Source organism: Trichomycterus rosablanca, chromosome 11, assembly GCF_030014385.1.
Source record: "Trichomycterus rosablanca isolate fTriRos1 chromosome 11, fTriRos1.hap1, whole genome shotgun sequence".
NCBI lineage: Eukaryota > Metazoa > Chordata > Actinopteri > Siluriformes > Trichomycteridae > Trichomycterus > Trichomycterus rosablanca.
The window spans coordinates 11991551-12016384 of NC_085998.1; the positions used below are offsets into that span (position 1 = coordinate 11991551).

The 24834-nt window shown below is 39.9% G+C and overlaps 1 protein-coding gene across 1 annotated transcript in view; it reads right to left on the reverse strand.

The window, feature by feature from the left end:
• Positions 1-24834, reverse strand: part of zgc:158464 (uncharacterized protein LOC791139 homolog) — a 203605-nt gene that overhangs the window by 40754 nt on the left and 138017 nt on the right. Inside the window, exon 3 of the mRNA XM_063005154.1 lies at positions 15859-16065. Coding sequence (XP_062861224.1) covers positions 15859-16065 — 207 coding nt within the window. The remainder of the gene's footprint in view (positions 1-15858; positions 16066-24834) is intronic.

A 24834-nucleotide genomic window follows, 5' to 3' on the forward strand; every position in this document is an offset into this window, starting at 1 on the left:
GTCAGCTCTGGTGTGCTAGCGTGTTTTACAGCTGTGCCACCTGAGCACCTACTTATTAGGATTTTAACGTCATGTTTTACACTTTGGTTACATTCATGACAGAACAGGTAGTTACTGGTTACACAAGATTCTTTAGTTCACAAGTCTTTAATGTCAATTACAGTCATGGACAATTTTGTATCTCCAGTTCACCTCACCGCATGTCTTTGGACTGGGGGGGAAAACTGGAGCACCCGGCGGAAACCCACAAAGACTCTCCACAGAAAGGACCTGGACTGCTTCACCTGGACTGGACTGCTTCACCTGGACTGCTTCACCTGGGAATCGAACCCAGGACCTTCTTGCTGTGAGGCGACAGTGCTACCCACCGAGCCACTGTGCTGTCCTGGAAACCCACGCAGACACAGAGAAAATATGCAAACTCCACACAGAAAGGACCCAGACTGTTCCACCTGGGAATCGAACCCAGGACCTTCTTGCTGTGAGGCGACAGTGCTACCCACTGAGCCACCGTGCCGCCCCAAAAACCCACAAAGACATGGGGAGAACATGCAAACTCCACACAGAAAGGACCCAGACTGTTCCACCTGGGAATCGAACCCAGGACCTTCTTGCTGCGAGGCGACAGTGCTACCCACTGAGCCACCATGCCGTCCCAGAAACCCACAAAGACACAGAGAAAATATGCAAACTCCATACAAAAAGGACCAGGACCATTCCACCTGGGAACCGAACCCAGGAACTTCTTGCTGTGAGGTGGCAGTGCTACCCACTGTGCCATCCCGGAAACCCACACAGACACGGGGAGAACATGCAAACTCCACACAGAAAGGACCCAGACTGTTCCACCTGGAAATCGAACCCAGGACCTCCTTGCTGTGAGGCGACAGTGCTACCCACTGAGCCACTGTTCCACCCTTTTGGATTTTAGCTCATTACTTAAGCAATACTGTACTTTACTGTACAATACATTTTATAGCAGTCTCATCTTCTAGTCTGGTTGTAATTAAGCTCTCAGAGTCGTTAGTGCTGAACATCAGTGTCATAGTGTGAACAAGAGATTTGCTTATTCACACACAAGTGCTTCTTCAATTCTCTGCTTTCCCACTCTTACTTATTCCTGTCACGTGGCTATGGAGTGCTGTCTGATGCTTCATTAGCATATAGAAAGCTTTTAGCGTTTGGCATTCTGATGCTAGTGCAACAATTAAGTGCTAAATGTAAAAAAAAGGTTCAATATGATCTTCAAAGCCTGCTACATCGGATATGCTAGGTCTTCTCCGCAGAAAGCCAGCATTCAGGTGTGTGAGATGTTTGAAGGAGAGCAGATAGGGGCATTAGGGCTATCAAAATGTGTACACGAAGATAAGAAGTCAATAGGGATTGTAGTTAGAAGCCGGAGGGATCCACAGCATCACGGACGTACGAGAGAGAAAGATGATAAAAGTCAATCAGTAAGGTTATCATCACACAGCAGCAAAGCAAAGCAAAGGGAATGATGAACTCACCGAGCAGGAAAAGATCCAAATCCTTATAATAATCCTAATAATCCTTATAACCTTATAATGTCATCCTACACTGACACTTTCAGCATAGACGTGTGTAGAAGTGTAACGTTTTATCTGTTTGTATGTTTGATTTCTTTCAGCTCTTACGGTGGTTCTCTTTTGTATCAGTGCTCAAAAGATTCATATTAACATTTAAGTTGAAGTAATAAATACATTATGGAAGTTATGAAGTCTCGAGTCATCATTATAAAAGGGGATGCTTAACTCCCAAAACAGCTCCTATTTTGTCTACGGGGGCTGAGCTTATATCTTGTTACTCTCCCTGCCAGACAACTTATACTTCTTAAATGGAAATCACCTATACCTCCTCCATAAACCTCCTCCCTATACCTCCTCCATATACCTCCTCCCTATACCTCCTCCATATACCTCCTCCATATACCTCCTCCCTATACCTCCTCCCTATACCTCCTCCCTATACCTCCTCCCAATACCTCCTCCATATACCTCTTCCCTATACCTCCTCCCAATACCTCCTCCCTATACCTCCTCCCAATACCTCCTCCATATACCTCTTCCCTATACCTCATCCCTATACCTCCTCCCAATACCTCATCCCTATACCTCCTCCCAATACCTCCTCCATATACCTCTTCCCTATACCTCTTCCCTATACCTCCTCCCAATACCTCCTCCATATACCTCCTCCCTATACCTCCTCCCTATACCTCCTCCATATACCTCCTCCATATACCTCCTCCCTATACCTCCTCCATATACCTCCTCCCTATATTTCCTCCATATACCTCCTTCATAAACCTCCTCCCTATACTTCCTCCCAATACCTCCTCCATAAACCTCCTCCCTATACCTCCTCCCAATACCTCCTCCATATACCTCCTCCCTACACCTCCTCCCAATACCTCCTCCATAAACCTCCTCCCTATACCTCCTCCATATACCTCCTCCCTATACCTCCTCCCTATACCTCCTCCCTATACCTCCTCCCAATACCTCCTCCATATACCTCCTCCCTATACTCTAAGAATTAGAGAGATTATTAATGTGGTGAAATTGGAAAAAAATAGATATATTAGCAATGGCTCTGTAAGAATATTTTACAAAGTTTGGGATCCTTTCTTAGGAACTAAGGAAATTATCTACTCTAGACTGCCCTTAATGAGCTGAGCTGATTGTTCTTTTACCCTGTGATTACTCTGTGTAATTATCTGGATTTTAACTGTAGAGTTTGCATTGGGCTACATGTTGTGCATTACATTAGGTGCGACTGCCCTCTTTTTTAAAGTTATTTATTATTATTATTACTTTTGCTCAGTAATTTGCTCAATTTACTCACTTTTGTACACTTTAATATGAATAATGTTTGTTATATTGTTTTGAGATTTAAAAATAAAAAAGTGGGATGCTACAGTCTTCATGAAACACCTTTGGAATGAATCGGAACGTCGACTGAAAGCCAGATCTTTTGTCTAATTTTGGTGCTTGGCCTTTCTGACTAAATAGGGAATTAGACACTCATCAACAGCTTTGCAACAAGAGTGGATACTCACAAAGTTATATGAGGGTTCTTCAAAAAGTCTCCGCACTTTTTAAAACTCTATTTATTAAGAACTTCAAAGACAAATAACATCACTTTTCTACACAGTCACCTTCCGATGCATTTTTCCCAGCGTTGTACCAACTTTTTAATGCCATCAGCATAAAAATGTTTTTGGTTGACTGTGTAGCCACTGATGCACCGCTGCTTTCACATCATCATCACATGAAAATCTTTTTCCCCTTAAAGCTTTTTGGAGCGTCCAAAAAGGTGGAAATAAGATGCTGCTAAATCCGGACCATAAGCTCTCTCTCAGTCTCTCAAACACGATCGATTACTACTCCTCCCACCCTCACCGCTTACGGACAAAATATAAAAGTGCGGAAACTTTTTGAAGATCCATCACAGTATCAAAGTAGGATGTGGGGGGTACTCCATATCAACACAGATTTATAATAGAACATCCAACAAGCGCATGCTTAAGTGTCTACATACTCTGTGAAATATAATGCTTACTAAGTCTTCCCACCTAGAGTAATCCTGTAAATCACCTGCCGTGTTCACACGACTAGAAGCTAAGCATGCTGATCCTTATACGTGCGTTTCTGTAGTGCAGAGTAAGATTTACAGATAATGAGCGATCAAACGAAATTCAGTACACAATCCTGCCACGTCCCGGCAGGGGTACAAATCTGCACTCCACCAGGGATCCAGCAGGTGAGACGAAAGTGAATATGAAATACGAGACCCACAACATAACGCGACACGATTCAAGCAGCAACCACAGAGCTGAATTTGTTTTCCTCCACTGGGCTGAATAAAGATTAATGAAGTTAAACAGGACATGTTTTTAATAACATGCCGCTCTGTAATTACTACCGTACTCAGCTCTGATAAATACAAGACTTATGAGTTTGTTTGGTCTTAAGGTTCGTCGGCTCGTTCGGCGTTGCCTTAGTCTCCAGTGCGAGTGCATTAATCTCTATTAGTGCCACTTATTTTGTGACTTGACAGGTCAATCTGAATTCTAACTGTAAATAAGGTAGACTGTGGAAAATAGAGGGACGTGAGGATTGAGTTCGCAGGAATAATGTCAGGCTGAGATTTTCATATAAATAGAAAACAGAAAAATCATTTTTATCAAGGGAAAAGTCGCCTCATACTGAAAGTCTGATGATAACGGTTTTTATGATCTTAGCAGGAGGTATTCATCCTGCATGTTGTAGAACTTTTCTTCCCCTGTATAGCATTATATTTAGCACAGGAAGTTTTCTTACAGGTTCTAGAACTTTCCTTTTAATAGAGTTTGCTAAAGCTATTGTAAAGTAGTCGTGAAAATACGTCATGCTGTGCATTATTATTGTTTTATTTTTAATGTTTATTTTATTTCATTTGATTAACATGTTATACCACAGTTTTATGGTCTGGTCAGGGTCAAGGTGGGTACGGCTTTCTCTGGAATCACTGAGCGCAATGCAGGAACACAAGGACAGGACAGGACACCAATCCATCGTGGGGCATCTGCCATTAAACCCTGCCCTGATTGGCCAATTGCACTGGGGATGCTGGCCATTTGAACCCTGCATCCCAGCAGTAGTGGGCTAGTGTAAATTAACACTCTACCACCAAACTCACTCACTTTCTTAACCGCTTATCCAGTTAGGGTTGCCGGGTCTGAAAAATGGAGGGCTGAATTATATATTGCCCCCTTGCCACTGCAACATAGACTCCTACAACGCTGACTGGTAAAGGTACTGGCATGCGTAGCAAAGAAATATGGCAATATTAGCATGGACTACCACAGGGTTTTTTTTTCAAGTCACCCACATTTTGTCCATGATTTTTACCGCGACCCAGGCAACTCAAACAATGCATCTTAATTAATGGTATTGGTGGCAATCTGGTGCCACTGTGGTTTACAAGATGTAACATAAAGCCTCCACAAGGGTGTTTGTGTAAAAGTTCATTTAGTGTTTTGTGTCTGTTAAAATGTATTTTATTATTATTATTTTTCTCTGCAGCCCATGTTTTTGGCTTGCAACCCACCCAAGGGTCACGACTCAGGGTTTGAAAAATGCTGGTCTACCATACACGCTACAGTTCTCTATGAATATCCACTACTGACTGGTGTAGAAATGCGATCGACGACTTTAAACGTTTTGTTCATGTTTTTACCGCGACCAAGGCAACACAAACAATGCATCAAAACGAAATACACAATATTGATGGCAATCTGGTCCCACTGTGGTTTACAGGATGTAATGTAAAGCCTCCACAAGGGGACATTTGTGTACATGTTAATTTTGTCTTTTGTGTCAGTTAAAATTCGTTTATATTATTATTATTATTTTTCTCTGCAACCAATTTTTTGGCTTGTGACCCACCCAAGGGTTAAAGAATCCCTGGTCTACCATACACGCTGCAGCTCTCTATGGAAATCCACCACTGACTGGTGTAAAAACACGACCTATGGCTTCAAACTTGTTGAGGTGCGTGGTAGCACTCTTTTCCCAACATTGTGACTATTCTTAATTCACTATGATATAAATGTTTGTAATACAGTAGTACATTTACAAGCCACTTTATTAGGAACACCTATAAACGTGTTCGTTATGTAATTATGCAATCAGCCAGTCAAGTGACAGCAGTGCAATGTATGTACAGTGAGTGGTACCTTGTAGGGGTGGGTTTATAAAATCGATTTTTCGATTTGAATCGATCTTTATTTGAACGATCTGATATCGATTCATATAAACGCAAGATCGATCTTTTAAATACGCCCCTTTTTACGGTGCACACAGAAATCTGTTACCCCCTTTAATTTCGCGTGATCAGCCAGTGTTTTTTCATGCAACGAGATCTGACCTGCACATCAGTTTAGCATGGCAGAAGCTCAAGTTATGACCACTACACAACTTTTTGCACTGATTTTCGCTCGGCGACGGGTCGGTGCTGAATTCGGGAGGAACTCGGTGTTCGCTCTGCGATCAAAACTCGGCTCTCAATCAATGTGAGAAACAGCGAGGGGAAACACAGGGGAGATTGGAAACAGGTGGTGGAGCGCAATATAGTTTCTATCAGAATACATCAGCACACGCGAGTTTTACAGTATTTCTGACCTGATCGTTCTCTACAAAACAAAATATTTATTAACCTCCAACTCACTATAGAACAAGCCATGCTGCTCGTGTTGCCAAATCCACTCAGATTCATTTATTTCATCAGCGCACAAACTTTCATCTCTCGCTACTTGTTGATGTGCATGTTTGGACGTGGTATCATTAAACCTTTCATCACTTCTCACGTGTGTTTTCGTGACAAAACGTAGTTTTGGAGACCAGAGAAGCTCGCCTGTGATTCCCCCTGGTGATAGATGGTGTAGTGTAAAACCCCCCATCGCCGATCAGTCGTGTAGTGTGAACATTACAGCGACCAGGTGTTAATCAGAGTGTCGTGTAGTGTAAACTTGGCATAAGCTGTTCAACAGCCAGGTGTATGTTTACATTACATTTACAATGTTGTAGCGTGTCAGACATATAAAATAATAATAAAAAATGAATGTTACTGTTTTCTGTTTTGGATTAATTATTTATGTAAACAAAATACACAAATATTTTTAATAATGAGTGTTCTTTGTACAATTATCACATTCGTTCTCTGAACATCTTTACATATTTAAACAAAACCTGTTAATGTAACTCAAATATGCGTAAATGTGTTGAATCGAAATTGAATCGAAAATCGAAGATCAAATCGAATCGGGACCTTGTGAATCGGAATCGAATCGATCCAGGAAATTAGTGGCGATACCCAGCCCTAGTACCTTGTAACTCAACGTCCCCTAAACTCAAAATCTTTGAAACTCAACGCCCTTCGTTCAGAAACTTGTACCCTTAAACTCAACGTTTCCCTAAAACTCAACGTGTTCAGTTTGTTTTTTAAAAATGTATTTATTTAATTTCAAATTAACAATGAACAGTCGCTTTGTTCAGAGCCCGGCTTGAGCGGTGCTGTAATATGTCATCAAAGTGTGCATATAAGACGAATCTGCATTTGTGTGGAATAACCGTCAGATTTACTCTGAAAGCTTCACATGTATCTGTGTTTAGCTGGATTTTCCTCAATGTTTCACTTTTAAACTTGTGTTACCGCTCGGGGTTCTGAGAAATTGTAAGAATCAGTTTTTTATTTCAGCGTTTTTATATCATATTTGTGTTATTTTCAGTGCATACGTGTCAAAAAAAACCCTATTATTTTACATGAGTCTAAAACATATGCAAGTCCATGGGACCATGGAACGCATTAACAGGTTTCCCATACATCCTTATGGGAAAAAATATCTTGAAACTCAACGCCTTTTAAACTGAATGCCAGTCCCAGAACTAATTGATGTTGAGTTTCAAGGTATAAAATAGAAAAAAATTCAGTTAATGTTTGAAGCAAACATCAAAATGACCATGAAATGGTGCTTTCTGCAAGATAGGCTGGTTAAACTATGTAGAAAGCTTGCAGTATCAACTTTAAACGTTATGGTGTAAAAAAACATCTAGTGAGCAGCACTTCTGTGGATAGAAACGTCCGGTTAATAGGAGAGCTTCAAGGAAAATCGCCAGACTGTTTTGAGCTACTACTATTTTAATTTAAATTACAGTTCTCCTTTTTACCCTGTTTGGGTGTGAAGCACTTTTCGTTTGAACCCCTTTTAAGACGATGTCTTAAAGCTGGCAGGTTCAAACCGAGGTCTCACACTACCAAGAGACAGACGCATTGTATCTGCTTCCTGACACGACCCAAAACGTCAAACGGGGAACATGTCAGGCTGCGAGAGACGTAACGTAAAAAGAAAGAGGATAAGGGAAGTAAAAATATTATTCTCCTGAGGGGCGGCAAATTCCTGTCTCCTCTTCAGAAAGAAGAATTAATGTGTAACCCTGATGAAAGGAAATTAATTATCAAAGTGTGCGGAGGAGCCGGTCTCATTTGCATGCTAATTTGCAAACTGCTTCAGCTCTCATGTGAAATATTAAGAGGAAAATGACAATTATGGACCAGATGAAGACGTCTGGGTGCTTTGCTGTTGGAACAATGTGTGAAAGTAAGATATTTTCTTCTTACTTTTGATAGATGCTTTTGTCAAAAGCAACTTTGAACAGGGGCAGAATTAAATAAAAGCTTCGAGCTGACGAGCAACAAAGGCTCAGTCCTACCCCAGACTCTGGCATCATACTGTACCAGCCAAAATCAAATGTTTCATCATCTATACAAAGCACAGAAGTCATCATTATTGACAATAATGATGCACATGTGTGGCACAGTGTAAGTTTATGCCAGCCAACTACTGCTGGGATACAGGGTTCGAATTCCAAGCATACCCAGTGCAATCAGCCAGTCTGGGCAGTCTACAGACAGACATATTTGGCTTAGTCTTGAAGGGGAAGGGGTAGGAGGGCTGGATGGCAGAGGTTTTAGGATGGATTGACATCGTGTCTAGGTTGTGTTACTGCATTGCACCCATTGATTTCTGCAGAAACTGTACCCACCGTGACCCTGACCAGCATGAAGTTGTGAAAATGAAACAAAACTGACGCACAACATGACATATTTTGATGACCAGATTACAGTACTTTTAGCACACTCAATACAAAAAGAAAGTTCTAGAACCTGTTAGAATACTCCCTGTTCTAAATATACTGAAGGCCAGCATGATATAAAGGGTAATAAAGTTCTGTCAGCAAGCAGGATGAATACCTGTTAATAGAGCTGGCACAATATATACAAAAATGCATTTCCAAAATCTGTGAGAGGAGAATATGTGGTTGAATCAATCAGACGATTTAATAGAAGAAAGTTCTAGAACCTGTGAGGAAGGAGCCTAGAAATGAAGCCATCAGACACTATAAATAAAGAAAAGAGCCCTAGAGATGAAACCAGAGAGTTAGATACAGGTTAGAAGGTTCCCAAACATGTTACAAGTGAGCCTGTGTATGTAGTTAGCACACTATATTAGAGAATAAAGTTCTAGAACCTGTGAGAAAAGTCAGACGGTTAAATAAAAGTTAGAAGGTTCCCGAACATGTTACAAGTGAACCTGTGTATGGGGCTACAACTGGGCTACAAAATATAAGGGAGGAAAGTTCTAGAACCTGTGAGCAAAGAGCCCTAGAGAAAAAGCCATACAATTAGATGAAAGTTAGAAGGTTCCCAAACATGTTACAAGTGAGTCTGTGTATGAGGCTACAACTGTATATAAGGGAGGAAAGTTCTAGAACCTGTGGGAACAGTCTGTAGATGAAGCTGTATGATCATATAAAGAAAAGTCCAAAAATAAGCAGGAAAGGTGGCTGTAAATGGAAATATAAAGAAAGTTCTAGAACCTGTAAGCAAAGAGCCCTAGAGATGAAGCCATAAAATTAGATACAGGTTAGAAGGTTCCCGAACATGTTACGAGTGAGTCTGTGTATGAGGCTACAACTGTATATAAGGGAGGAAAGTTCTAGAACCTGTGAGCAAAAAGCCCTAAAGATGAAGTCATGAAATTAGATAAACGTTAGAAGGTACCCGAACATATTATGAGTGCACCTGTGTATGTAGTTAGCACACTATATTACAGAACTTGTGAGAAGGAGCCCTAGAGATGAAACCAGATAGCACACTATATAAAAGAAAAAAAGTTCTAGAACCTGTAACCAAAGAACCCTAGAGATGAAGCCACAGAGTTAGATACAGGTTAGAAGGTTCCAGAACATGATATAAGTGAGCCTTTAAAAGGAGCTAGCACAATATATAAGGGAAAACATTTCTAAAACCTGTGAGAAAGGAGCCCTAGAGATGAACCCAGAGAGTTAGATACAAGTTAGAAGGTTCCAGAACATGTTATGAGTGAGCCTCTGTATGGAGCTAGCACAGTATATAAGGGAAGAAAGTTCTAGAACCTGAGAGAAAAGTATCTAATATCATAAAATTAGATACAGGTTAGAAGGTTCCCCAACACACAAAGAGCCCTAGAGATGAAGCCATAAATTAGATAAAGGTTAGAAGGTTCCCAGTTGAGCCTGTGTATGTACAGTAGTTAGCACACTATATTAGAAAAGAAAGTTCTAGAACCTGTGGGAAGAGTCTGTGGATGAAGCTGTATGATAATATAAAGAAAAAGAATTAGTAAGAAAGGTGGCTGTAAATGTAAAAATAAAGAAAGCTCTAGAACCTGTGAGAAGAGTGCCTGTGGATGGAGCTAGCACAGCATATGAGGGAAGAACGTTCTAGAACCTGTGAGAAGAGTGCCTGTGGATGGAGCTAGCACAGCATATGAGGGAAGAACGTTCTACAGCCTGTGAGAAGAGTGCCTGTGGATGGAGCTAGCACAGCATATGAGGGAAGAATGTTCTAGAGCCTGTGAGAAGAGTGCCTGTGGATGGAGCTAGCACAGCATATGAGGGAAGAACGTTCTAGAGCCTGTGAGAAGAGTGCATGTGGATGGAGCTAGAAGTCCAAGAACCAGCAAGAAAGGAGTCGTATTTTACACAGAGCTAGAACACAGTGTGATTTTAAGGACGTTCTGTGAAAAACGAGCCTGTGATTGAAGCCAGATTTTACAGGGTGAGAAAAAAACCTTTTAAGAGAAAGACAACGCATGGAGCCAGCTGGTTAAATATGTTAGAAAGCTTTAGAACCTACAGGAAGAAAGCCTTTCAGCAGAGTCTACAAAGTAAAGTATATAACCCAATTTTTGCCTCTTTTATAATTGTGTTATAGAATTAATTAAATTATATTTGGCCTTGGCAGAGTAGATTTTATTCAGTTCACTGCGCACGGCTTTCTTCCACGAATCAATGAATTATGGTTGGATAATTTTTTCCAACGACTTACAACATACATGTTACGAAAAACCTTAACCGCTGAGCTCCTGCTGCTTTTAAAACATGACAGCAAAGAAACTAATATACTCTAATTTAAAGGAAACAAGAAAGAGAGACGTTATCGGATGGAAAACAGGCGCCCTTCTCCGATGGTACCTTTCAGGGAGTTGGAGGTGTTGGCGCCTCTCCGAGTCGATCCTCTGCCTGATCCTTTGCTGCTAATGCAGTCATAACAAAGCAGAGCTGTTCAAACAAGAAGAGGAAAAAAAAACAGGACATGCCGTTCAAAAACGGTCATTTCTGACAGCTTTCAAGTGTTTAACGTAACAGCCTCTGGTACTTGAACAGCCCTGTTGAGTTATGGCTGGGTTAGCCCGGAGACGTTCTTTCATTTAGAGCAAAAGACCCCCCCAATCCCCCTCCACAGACACACACTTGCACCTAAAGCAGCTTTAAAACAAACCTCTTCCCCTTACTGACGTCTAATCAGTTCACAGATAAACAACTGAGAAAGAAGAAAGAAAACACCCAGACATCCAGCCTGAAAACCATCGGAGTTGATGCTGAAAATAAAGTGTTCAGAGTTAAGACTTGAGACATAGCCAGAGCCATGCAGCATCCTGAACCACCAGCTAAGCAAACAGCGAACGGCCATACACAGCTACACAGTGAAGGTGGGAAACGTCAGTGCTAAATGGCATCACCAAGGGCAGGGTTTTTTTTTGGACATTATGTCCATAATTTTGTATGCGACCCAGGCAACACAAACAATGCATCTTACTCTGTACAATCTAGTTCCACTGTGGATTACAAGATGTAACATAAAGCCTCCACAAAAGGGCGTTCACATACAAGTTTATTTAATTATAGTTATTTTTCTCTGCGACCCATTTTCTTCGGCTCGCGACCCTTACCATGGTTTGAAAAACTCTGACCTAGGGAATAATTGGAGCATTTGGTTTGCAATTCTACAGAAGCAAAATTTTGTCTGGAATCAGGGTTTAATCAAAGAATCGGACATCTAGGGTGTGTTCGAAAACCTAGTGAGCTCTCTACATAGACAGCATTTTTTATGTCATCCTACGCGTGCTCCCGAGAAGTAGACTGTTCGAATTCTAAGATACCTTAAAAAGCTGTCTAGTAAGGCACCTTAAATCTGAACGATATTTTGACAAAATAATGAAGGAGCATCTGATGCTGCCTTAACGGCGAAGGCAATCCCAGCATTCATTGCGGCACAACTTTTTTCACAGAAAAATGATAAATATGGCGAACGGAGTTATTTTTAAATGTAAATAAATTATTATTGATTTTTAATTTGTATAAACTTGCACAATTTGCAAATTCAGGCTTGTCATGCTAGCGTGTTGTGCCACCCCATCGGTTTGAATGACATGAGGCTAACTGTGTTAGCCTAGTAAGCGAAAACTGATGGATTGCTGTCTAAGTAGTGTGTTCGAATAATCTGACTTATAAGTCAATGACTTATTAGAATCCTCTCTACTTAGGCAGCTGCCTATGTAGGCAGTAAGACCACAAGGTAGCTCACTAGGTTTTCGAACACGTCCATAGTTTAATCAAAGAATCAAACATTGTGTGTTTAAGGATGCTGTATTTGGCAGAATTACTCAAACAATATACAATTCAATTGCTTTATTGGTTGGTCAGATGACTAGGGGGACATTTAAGCATAACATAGCCAACAGTAGGGTTATTTATTGAGAAAATACAGTTTTACAGGGAGTATCTTTTAATATATCTTTTAATATACAGTGTATCACAAAAGTGAGTACACCACTCACATTTCTGCAAATATTTTATTATATCTTTTCATGGGACAACACTATAGAAATTAAACTTGGATATAACTTAGAGTAGTCAGTGTACAAATTGTATAGCAGTGTAGATTTACTGTCTTCTGAAAATAACTCAACACACAGCCATTAATGTCTAAATGGCTAGCAACATAAGTGAGTACACCCCACAGTGAACATGTCCAAATTGTGCCCAAAGTGTCAATATTTTGTGTGACCACCATTATTATCCAGCACTGCCATAACCCTCCTGGGCATGGAATTCACCAGAGCTGCACAGGTTGCTACTGGAATCCTCTTCCACTCCTCCATGATGACATCACGGAGCTGGTGGATGTTAGACACCTTGAACTCCTCCACCTTCCACTTGAGGTTGCGCCACAGGTGCTCAATTGGGTTTAGACCATCACCTTTACCTTCAGCTTCCTCAGCAAGGCAGTTGTCATCTTGGAGGTTGTGTTTGGGGTCGTTATCCTGTTGGAAAACTGCCATGAGGCCCAGTTTTCGAAGGGAGGGGATCATGCTCTGTTTCAGAATGTCACAGTACATGTTGGAATTCATGTTTCCCTCAATGAACTGCAGCTCCCCAGTGCCAGCAACACTCATGCAGCCCAAGACGATGATGCTACCACCACCATGCTTGACTGTAGGCAAGATACAGTTGTCTTGGTACTTCTCACCAGGGCGCCGCCACACATGCTGGACACCATCTGAGCCAAACAAGTTTATCTTGGTCTCGTCAGACCACAGGGCATTCCAGTAATCCATGTTCTTGGACTGCTTGTCTTCAGCAAACTGTTTGCGGGCTTTCTTGTGCGTCAGCTTCCTTCTGGGATGACGACCATGCAGACCGAGTTGATGCAGTGTGCGGCGTATGGTCTGAGCACTGACAGGCTGACCTCCCACGTCTTCAACCTCTGCAGCAATGCTGGCAGCACTCATGTGTCTATTTTTTAAAGCCAACCTCTGGATATGACGCCGAACACGTGGACTCAACTTCTTTGGTCGACCCTGGCAAAGCCTGTTCCGAGTGGAACCTGTCCTGGAAAACCGCTGTATGACCTTGGCCACCGTGCTGTAGCTCAGTTTCAGGGTGTTAGCAATCTTCTTATAGCCCAGGCCATCTTTGTGGAGAGCAACAATTCTATTTCTCACATCCTCAGAGAGTTCTTTGCCATGAGGTGCCATGTTGAATATCCAGTGGCCAGTATGAGAGAATTGTACCCAAAACACCAAATTTAACAGCCCTGCTCCCCATTTACACCTGGGACCTTGACACATGACACCAGGGAGGGACAACGACACATTTGGGCACAATTTGGACATGTTCACTGTGGGGTGTACTCACTTATGTTGCCAGCCATTTAGACATTAATGGCTGTGTGTTGAGTTATTTTCAGAAGACAGTAAATCTACACTGCTATACAAGCTGTACACTGACTACTCTAAATTATATCCAAGTTTCATGTCTATAGTGTTGTCCCATAAAAAGATATAATGAAATATTTGCAGAAATGTGAGGGGTGTACTCACTTTTGTGATACACTGTATATATAGTTTTTCTGTTTGCTTTGTACTGCACTGTTAATTATTTGTTGTATTATGCTACTGGGGCTTTAATTTCCTTCGGGATCAATAATGTCTGTCTGTCTGTCTGTCTGTCTGTCTGTCTGTCTGTCTGTCTGTCTGTCTGTCTGTCTGTCTGTCTGTCTGTCTATTCATTCTCCCATTGTCTCCCAATTTAGAGTAGTCAATTTGTCTTCCGCTGCTGGGGATCCCCGATTTTTTGCAGTTGAGGAGGGTACATAGCTGCTCACGTCTCCTTCAACCAGCCCTTAGTGGAACCATTTTTCACCCATGCACACTGCACAAGCATCTCTTTATCTGCCAATCAGAGTCCTTACACAGCGTTTGAAGACCCCACCCACATAGTCCGGTCATCACGCCCTAGCAGAAACGTGTCTGCTGCAGGCACTGCCAATTATGCCTGCTAGATGGTGCCCAGCCGAGGAATTCAGAATCTCAGCACTGGTGTGCTAGCGGAATATCCCACTGTGCCACCTGGGCACCCTACAGGGACTATCTTATGGAATTTAGGATAAAAGTCACATAATTGTCACTCATACACAGAGACTTCAAGAGAGAAATTACAAAAGTGCTGACAGTTCTTGACTTGTCAGTTAGACTGGGATTTCGATGCTGATTCAACTCAGTACTTGGAATACTTTGGAAAAACTAATTAATAAAACAAAAACACTAGGTTCAATCCTTCCCTTCGGTTACTGTCTATAAGAATTTTCAAATGTTTTCTATAAGTCTGTATGGGCTTTCCCTGGGTACTCTGGTATCCTCCAACCTCCACCAAAACAAGCTGAATTTTATATCTGCTATTCTAAAATGCCCTCAGGATAAGAGTGAGTGGGTTAGTAAATTTGTTTTGTGCATTAGATTGGCACCCTGTCCATGTATTCCTGCCTTGGCGCCTGACCCACGACAACCCTGAACAGGATAAATGTCGGTAAGAAGCTAATCAAATCGAGAAAGAGGATTGACTTCGATTTGTAATATGGGTCCTGGAGATCTGGGTTCAATCCTTACCCTCGATTACTGTCTATGAATTTCAAATGTTTTCTATGAGTCTGTATGGGCTTTCCCTGGGTACTCTGGTTTCCTCCAATGTCCACCAAAACAAGCCAAATTTTATATCTGCTATTCTAAAATTGCCTCAGGATAAGAGTGAGTGGGTTAGTAAATTTGTTTTGTGCATTAGCTTGGCACCCTGTCCATGTATTCCCGCCTTGGCGCCTGACCCACGACAACCCTGAACAGGATGAATGTTGGTAAGAAGCTAATCAAATCAAGAAAGAGGATTGACGTCGATTTGTAATGCTGAAATGTATTTAGCGCTCCCAGCCCACTCGGAAAAAGGTTCCCCAGTCCATTAAGCATAAATCCACCTCCGCCAATAGCAAAGCAGCATCAGCCAATACAAACAACATCAGCACACAAACAATAACAAACGATGCCAGAGCGCAATGCACCACCACCTCAGACGCCACCAAGCGCACAAACAATCGCGGAAGCATCACAAAACACACGTATACACATACACATGGTCTCACCTGCAAAGGCTTTGGATATGCGTTCTTTCTTCCACTCCCAGGGTTGATCGTACTCCTCCGGCGGCCTCTCGTCATCCTGAGGCAGTCTGCTCTCGTGTGAGCCTAAGGGGTCAGAATCTCCACCGTTCTCTGCTGGTTCGTACGGTGTGTCGTACAGGGGAGGCTGTCGAACCAGGCCATCCTTCACACCACGGTTACCTCGGATCTCTACAGAAGAAAGAGGAGAGAGGTTGATAGGTTTGTTGAATGTTATTTTAAAGAAAACTCCAGTGCTCTTAAGTCGTATCTACATTGAGACCAAAGTTACAGAAAAGACCAAAATGAACAAGTAGAGAAACAGATCAAGTGGTTTAGGTGGTGGACTAGTATTCAAAAGGTCCAGGTTCAAGCCCCACATCTACCAGGTTGCCACTGTTGGGAACTTAAGCAAGGCTCTTAGCCTTATATATGGTTCAGTCGTTATTGTAAATGCTAAAAGCCATAAACGTAAACAAGCACATATGATCCTAACAGGAACTCTACATGATCAAAGTATTGAATTCATGGACTATATCACACCTGGGCATTGTATGGCTCCCGGGCCACATCCAGCCCTTTGGCTGTCCCCATCCGGCCCATATGAGGTCAGTGGTAATTAGAAAACAGACGTAAATAATTGTACATCATACATGCAATACAATATCATTGTTTTTATTTGTTTTTAACAAGACATGGATGTTTAAGTATTTGTTTACTGAAGTCAGATGTAAAACCAAGTGTTTAGTTTATGGAGAACAGACCGCCATACAATATTAAACCAGAGATGTTCACAAGTCACAAAATACGAGCCCGAGTCGAGTCACGAGTCTTTAGGCTAGAGTCAGCGTCAAGTCACGAGTCAATATAATATACACAAAACATATATTGGAAATGTAGCGTAGAAATAAACAAATAATATGTAAGTTCAGATAAAAACAACAACAAATTAGCGACTATATTTTGCCATTTTACTTAGTGCCTTTACTTTCCTAGGTACCAGTTAAAAGCTTAAACTGACGTTTTGTTTTCATTGCAAATCACGGCACAGCGGCCAAAATCCCAAACACAACAAAAAAAACCACAACCACTGCTTACCTTAGTTTGTTCTTTCAGATGCTATTAAATGTATAACTTTATAAATTTGTAAAGTGGTATCTTCCAGAATGACAGTTCTCTCATGCACAAGGCATAGTGGTCACTATATGAGTATGAGAAGGACAATAATGTACATCATATTCTGTCATTTGCACAGTCAATGAATCTCAATCCAGTTGGGCGCTGATGGGAAGGTTTGGACCACATGGTAGTCCTACTTACCAGCATCAAAACATTACATGAGTGAAATGCTAAAGAACTAATGGTGTTTCATTACTCCACTATATACAAGCTATTGAAAACCTGTAATTCCCATGTGGAAAAAGTTATTGCCCCCAAAATGTAATGACTTTGCACCACTTTAAGCAGCAAGGTCTACAAACCATAGAAAACTCTTTCTATGATTACCGTGGAGGACCTTTAGCTTACTTTTCTTTGTAGAACGTCTTTAATAAGGCTTTTATTCAGTTTGTAGACATTAAACAGACCCTTCAGCTCCTGGTGGTTCAAATCAGGACTTATACTAGGCTACTCAAACACTTTAATTCTGGTAGCATTATTAGCAATTATATCTTGGATCATGGACTTCCTCCCCAATTATAACTTGGCGTCAGCTCGGGACAGATGACATCACTGTAGAATACACTGCCCTTTATCACTATTCGAACACACGAGGTTGTATTTCAGCCTAAGTGTGAGATCACATTTGTGCACCCGTCCGCTCATCAGTCATCCAGCGTATTCCTTTGCAAAGGAAAAGGGGCCATTATTTAAAAAAAGAAACCTGATTCCAGTTGTGATCGATGCATCTGTGCACATACACCAGCTGCAATCAATCCTCAAAATCTCCCTGCAACATACACTCTATGGGCAGAAGTATTGGGACACCTATACAGTACATTACACATACAGGATCATTTGTCACGTCCCATTCTAAATCCATAGGCATTAATATGGGATTGGCAGCAATAGGAGCTTCCATTCTTCTGGGAAGGCTTTCTACAAGATTTTAGAGTTTGTCTGTGGGATTTAATGTCTACTCATTCAGAGCTAACTATTTGGCATTTGTGAGGTCAGACACTGATGATGGATGAGAGGGCCTCAATGGGCTCTCAATTAGATAGGGTTAAAGTCAGGACTCTGTGTGGGCCAGTCAAGCTCTTAACTTTACAGTTGGCTTAATGCAGTCAGAAAGGTAACGTTCTACTGGCATTTGCCAAACCCAGACTTGTCCATCATGCCAAGATAGAGAAGCGAGATTCGTCACTCCACAGAACATGCCATTTCCACTGCTCCAGAGTCCAATGGCAGCATGCTTTACACCACTTTATTCAATGCTTGGCATGGCTAGCTGCTTGATTTTATACGCCTGTGACAATAATTACAAGGCGTGTCTCAATATTTTTGTCCATACAGTGTATCTGAAACAGTAGCACTGATTTACTTTCCATACATCTGTAAACTTAACCAAAATTAGGCAGTCGGTAAGCAAGCTAATTATGTTTAAAAGTGAACCTGCTGTGATATGAGACATGAAGATTCAGCGAGATCCTCCAGCTGTCTCATACAAACCCACAAAATAAACACAGAAAAAAAATACTGCACTATTTAGACAGAGACTAATTAGAAGCAGCGCAGTTGATGGACAGAGAAAATCACTGCTGGGTGCATGTTTATCTGATTAAATATATCCTAATTAAAATGGCTCTTGAAAAACAAACCGTTGCTGCACTGCTGTTTCTACAGAATCATTCATGAACACACCAGTCCACTAAATCTGTATGAGACAAAGTAAAGCACTGCAGGGTGATTCAGCCCTGCAGCCATCTGTACAGCAATATTCATCCACCTTTGTTATGCAAATGTAGAATTTGCATGTATGAAAATCTGAACAACAGAAATATGAAAATGACCCTGGGTTAACGTGGAAAAGTCAGAGTGTGGATATTATAAGTGACAAATCATTCAGCCTGGGCTTCGTGCTTCTCAGTTAACAAAATCAAACCTGGAGGTATTTCACAACTATTATTACCCTGTCTAAGGTATTGAAGAAAGGTGTTGTGCAACCGCTGTGTTCTTTGTAAGTGGCATTACAAAGAATGTTGAAATTTAGAAGTGTGTTTAGATAATTGTCACATTGATAGGGGAAATTGCAAGAGTTGACGTGGTTCTGGATAAGTTTCTGGTTAAAAATGTCAGAACCTGATATTTGACACCTATTGTAGCGTTAACGTAAAAATGTCACCTGCACATTATTGTCTGATTTACATTTTATATGACAAAATGAGAGCAATTTAAGACAATCACTTAATATTGAAAGCACTTAATATAATTATTATTATTAATATGGCAATAATAATAATAATTAAAACAATAATAATAATTAAAACAATAATAATAATAATAATAACAATAATAATAATAACAATTATTATTATTATTATTGTTGTGTTTGATTTTGTTTTGTTATTTTGTTATTACTTATTATTATTGTTGTTTTGTTGCTATTTTATTATTATTGCTAATATTTTATTATTGCTATTTTATTATTATTTTATTATTGCTGTTACCTATTTTTTTTTTTTTATTTTTTTTTTTTTAATTAATTTTTTATTACTGTTATATTATTTATTTTGTTATTTTATTTTTATATCTATTGTTACTACTGTTGTTGGTGTTGCTATTTTATTATTATTGCTGATATTTTATTATCGCTATTTTATTATTATTATTATTTTATTATTGCTGTTGTTATTCTATTATTATTTTATTTTGTTATTAATTTTTATTATTATTGTTTTTATTATTATTGTTGTTGTTGCTGATATTTTATTATTGCTATATTATTATTATTATTATTATTTTATTGCTGTCATTGTTATTGTATTATTATTATTTTTTAAATAATTAATCAATTTTTTTAATGATTTATTTTTGACTCTATGGACACTATTAAAAGTTTCATATCATTTTGCTGAACACTGTCAGCATGATTACATGGCTAGTGTCATTACCTTGGCCATGTATAGACCAGGTTGAACAACCTATAAGTTTTACATTTAAATGCAAATTTAAAGACAGTTCTGGAGATTGGGAGCTTTAAAAGAAAAGCCAAACATGCCAGAGCAATACCACTTCCACAATGTCTATTAACCAGCCAGTAAATGTAATATTTATCATTTAGGAGGATTGTTAAATCTGTGTAGTGCCACTTAAATGCAACCAAACTTGTCATCTCTCCCACTATAAAGTTGTTAGCATACCTTTTTGCACTGCAGAGACACAAGGGTGTTAGCGGGGCCGGGCCTTGCAGCATGCCGTATTATAACGAACGCTTCAGAACTGAAATATAACACCATACAACTGCATAATTGCCTCTCAGCCCAGGAGAACTCTTGCAGATAAATGAGAAAAGTGTAGACTAATGGAGCTAGCGGGCAGAGGGGGGGGGGGGGAGTCGGGTTGAGATGAGAGATCTTTAAATAAGCTAACGTCTGGCAGAGCTTACGCTTTTAGATCTCTCTCTTCTACACTTTACAGCATATAAACAGCGTATAAAAGCACGGTGGGATAAGCATCGTCCTCCGGCAATGTGTGTTTGAGAGATTTAACACCGCTACAAACGTTTGCTAACAAGATACATTTACTAAAGCAATTTGCTTTGAATAAATTGCACTTTTAAGAGTACAGGGAGGCACGGTGGCACAGACCGTAGAGTGGGTGGCGCAGGGTAACAAGGGTCCTGGAAAACAGGGATCTATCCATGCCTCCGGTCGCTGTCTGTGAGAGTTTGTCTTGTTTTTTTCTATGTGTACATGGGTTTCCTATGGGTATTTTGGATTGGCTACACTAAATTGCCCCTCTTTGTGAGAGAGAGACAGGACTGAAAAAGCATGATATGGTGTCCCATAGTAATTGTGCTACAAATCGATAGCACTTTGTCATTATTTATTTTATTTTATTATTATTATTATTAATTATTTTATTATTACTGCCGATATTCTATATTATTATTTTATTACTGTTGTTGCTATTGCTGTATTATTGTTGTTTTTATTTTTTTTAATCCTTGCATTAATTATGCATTTGACACCTCAATGCTAAATTATCCCTCTTTGCGAGAGAGAATGGATTGAAAAAGCATGATATGGTGTCCCACAGTAAGTGTGCTAAAAACGATAGCATTTATTGTTATTATTATTATTATTATTGTTGTTACATGATCAATTTTGTTGTTATTACTAATTATTATTGTTGTTATAATATTAATTTTATTTTCATTATTATTGTTAATTTATTATTATTATTTGTTATTTCATGATTACTGCTTTTTATTATTATTATTTTATTATTGTTGTTGCTGTTGATATTATATTATTATTGTTTTTTTTTATCCTTGCATTAATGATGCACACCTCAAAACATGCAAAAGGTGGGTTGGCTACACTAAATTGCCCCTCTTTGTGAGAGAGACTGGATTGGTGCCACTATATATACATACTGTATAATATAGATTTTAGAATAGAATATGGCAATAATAATAGTAATAAAAATATTAATAATAGTTATTATTATTGTTCTATTTTTACTTTTATTTTATTTTTATTATTGATATTATTTATTATTAATATTGTTGTTTTTGTTGCTATTTTTTATTATTGCTGTTATTGAATTATTAATATTATTATTATTTTAATATTTATTTTGTTAATTTACCAGTTGAAAAACCCACATGGACATGGGGCAAACATGAAAAACTGGTTTTCCAGGAGAGGAAAACCCAGATCCTCAGGACCCATGTCGCTGTGCGGCATCCATTTTACCAGTTGTGCCACTGTGCCACCCTAGTGTATAACCTAACAATGACAGCCATGCTGAGCCAAGTCTTTTAATATTGCTAACCTCTAAATGGTTTTCTTTTAGATCTATATTGTGCACTATATACACTGACCAGGCATTACATTATGACCACTGACAGGTGAAGTGAATAACACTGATTATCTCTTCATCACGGCACCTGTTAGTGGGTGGGATATATTAGGCAGCAAGTGAACATCTTATCCTCAAAGTTGATGTTAGAAGCAGAAAAAATGGACAAGTGTAAGGATTTGAGTGAGTTTCACAAGGGCCAAATTGTGATGGCTAGACGACTGGGTCAGAGCATCTCCAAAACTGCAGCTCTTGTGGGGTGTTCCCGGTCTGCAGTGGTCAGTATCTATCAAAAGTGGTCCAAGGAAAGAACTGTGGTAAACCGGTGACAGGGTCATGGCCAAGGCTCACTGATGCACCGTCTGATCCAAAAGACGAGCTACTGTAGCTCAAACTGCTGGAGAAGTTAATGCTGGTTCTGATAGAAAGGTGTCAGAATACACAGTGCATCACAGTTGCAGGGCTGTTTTGGCAGCAAAAGGGGGGCCAACACAGTATAAGAAAGGTGGCCATAATGTTATGCCTGATCGGTGTATGTTATACCTCCTGTAATTCATGTAGGTTAAGTGAAATATTTTGGTTGACCCTATTAATAACCCCCTTATGTATATAGACACATAAGATTAGCTAACATAGCTTAAATCAACAGGGGCGACTAGAAGGCTCAGAAGCAAAGACTCCTAGCCATGGACGACTAGGATAGGACAGGGAAAACAGCAATGCCATTTCTTCCATCCATACAGCCCGGCCAATCAGCTCCCAGCTCCCGGCTCCAAGTGGCTAACTGCGTAGTTGTCACTTAAATTGGTGACCTATAAACAAAACATCAACTACTTTTATTTTGTGCCACTTCAGATTTAGAATCAGAATCACAAAACCAGAACAATGTGGGCGTGTAAGCATGCATCTTGTCTTTCAGTAACTGACACAGTTTCTTCATTTCTACACTCCTTTCTTCACTCAGTCCACAAGTTTAGATTCGCTCTGGTGCATCCGGAGAGGCGGGAACATATCAGCCATGGCACGTTTCAGAAATTACGAGGGCAAAGTGGAACTGCAACCTGTTACCCTAACTCACAGAGCCGGTGTGCTGAGGACGTGCCGGGGCAGAGAGCACGAGGGTCACATGGCATGTCGTTACAATACCCTCATTTACCCAGCACACAGCCTTTCCTCTGCAGACCTGAGGGGAATAGATACAAGAGGGTGGTCTGGATACCACAGACTGTGTCTAATCGAACCCCTGAACTTAACCCCCACCCTTAAAACAAACTCACTCATGTTTGTGCATGTGTATGTGCCTGTGTTAGTTTTTCATTCTGTTCAATTCAGAGATTCTTCAAATGAACATCATCACTCATTTCTAATGAACTTTCTAATGAAGGCAATACAGCAAAAACACTGCAATACACACAAATGCTTTCCAAAATGAGGCCATGTTATAAAAAGGCGGCGTTCATAAGGCTACATAAGACCTACATATGCTATATGGTCAAAAGTATGTGGACATTCCTCCTAAATATTGAGCTCAGAAGTAATTACATTTACATTTAGGCATTTAACACATGCTTTTCCAAAGCCACTTACAGTACTGTGACAGTATACTGTCTAAGCAATTGATGGTTAAGGGCCTTGCTTAAGGGCCCAACAGTGGCAACATAGCAGTAGTGGGGCTTAAACCAGCGACCATTCGATTACTAGTCCAGTACCTTAACCGCTAACCCTAATTACGTGCAACGTTTACTACTGTATATTCCAATGTTGTAGGGACATTTAGAAAAATCTAAGCCAACTCTTTTTGTAGTAAAGTAGGGATGTCCAAACTACGGTCTGCGGGCCATTTGCAACCCGTTACCATTTTTGAAACAGTTCATGAGACATTTTAGAAATAAAATTGAAGTTGACCTGCTATTAACCAGGTTTAAAATAAAAACTGCTTGAACTGTTTGAGCTCTGGGTGTCGCTATCTTATTAAACAAATCTAAAACTCTCCCCATCTTCTTTCCCCCATGTTCACATGTTCACAAGTTTTTGGATAAACACACTAGCTTTAGAGAAATTAAAACTAGACAGCGGATGCAGAAGATTTTAGAAGTGCTGGGAGAATTAATATTTTTTCAGAAGGAAGTGAGATGTTTAGTGTAAAAATATATAATTATCTTCCCATTAGGATTAAAAACTGGTAAGTGAAACTGGTAAAACTTTAGTTTACATGACACTGTCAAAGATAGATCATTAGTCAGTCAAATAAAAAGAAAGTGTAATTGTTAGGTAGCAGGTATGTTAATTATATTTGTATTGTTTTATTACAAAAGAGACTGGCTCATGTTTGCATATTTTTTACTCCATCTAGCCTAACAAACTGACCATTCTTGTAAAATGATAAACAAGTTTGGTGTGGAAAGTTGGCCTTGAGCTGGGTCGCTGAGCAGAGTTAGCCTGAAGGGGCAGTAAAAGCGGGGTATAAATACTGCGATAGGGTGGACGTTATCCATATTTCTCTTCTGTAAAGCTGTGTGAGTGTTTGTATTATGAGATCGGTCCTCAGCTGTTGTCTGTGTCAATCTTTAAGGGTTATTTTGAATTCCCATAACAGACCATAGGCAGGTATGGATGACCACAGCACTCTCTGTATTTCATGGTATTTCTCTGCCACTTATGCCAGTGCCTTGACTGTGGCAACTGGCTGTTGCAGGAAAAGGAAACTGATACCCCATTAGGCATTTCTGGAAAGAATGCCCCAAAAATAAATGATAGAAAGAAAACCCAACCTGTTTCAATAGTATCTCTAAATGATTAGCATTTACTATATAGATTTACATATTCATTTACTTCTTACAGCAAGTAACAATTCACATAATAGAGCTATGGTTCATTCAAAATGGGTGGGACATCATGACAAAGGCTTTTCACTTGTTTGTAGGTTAAGAATTC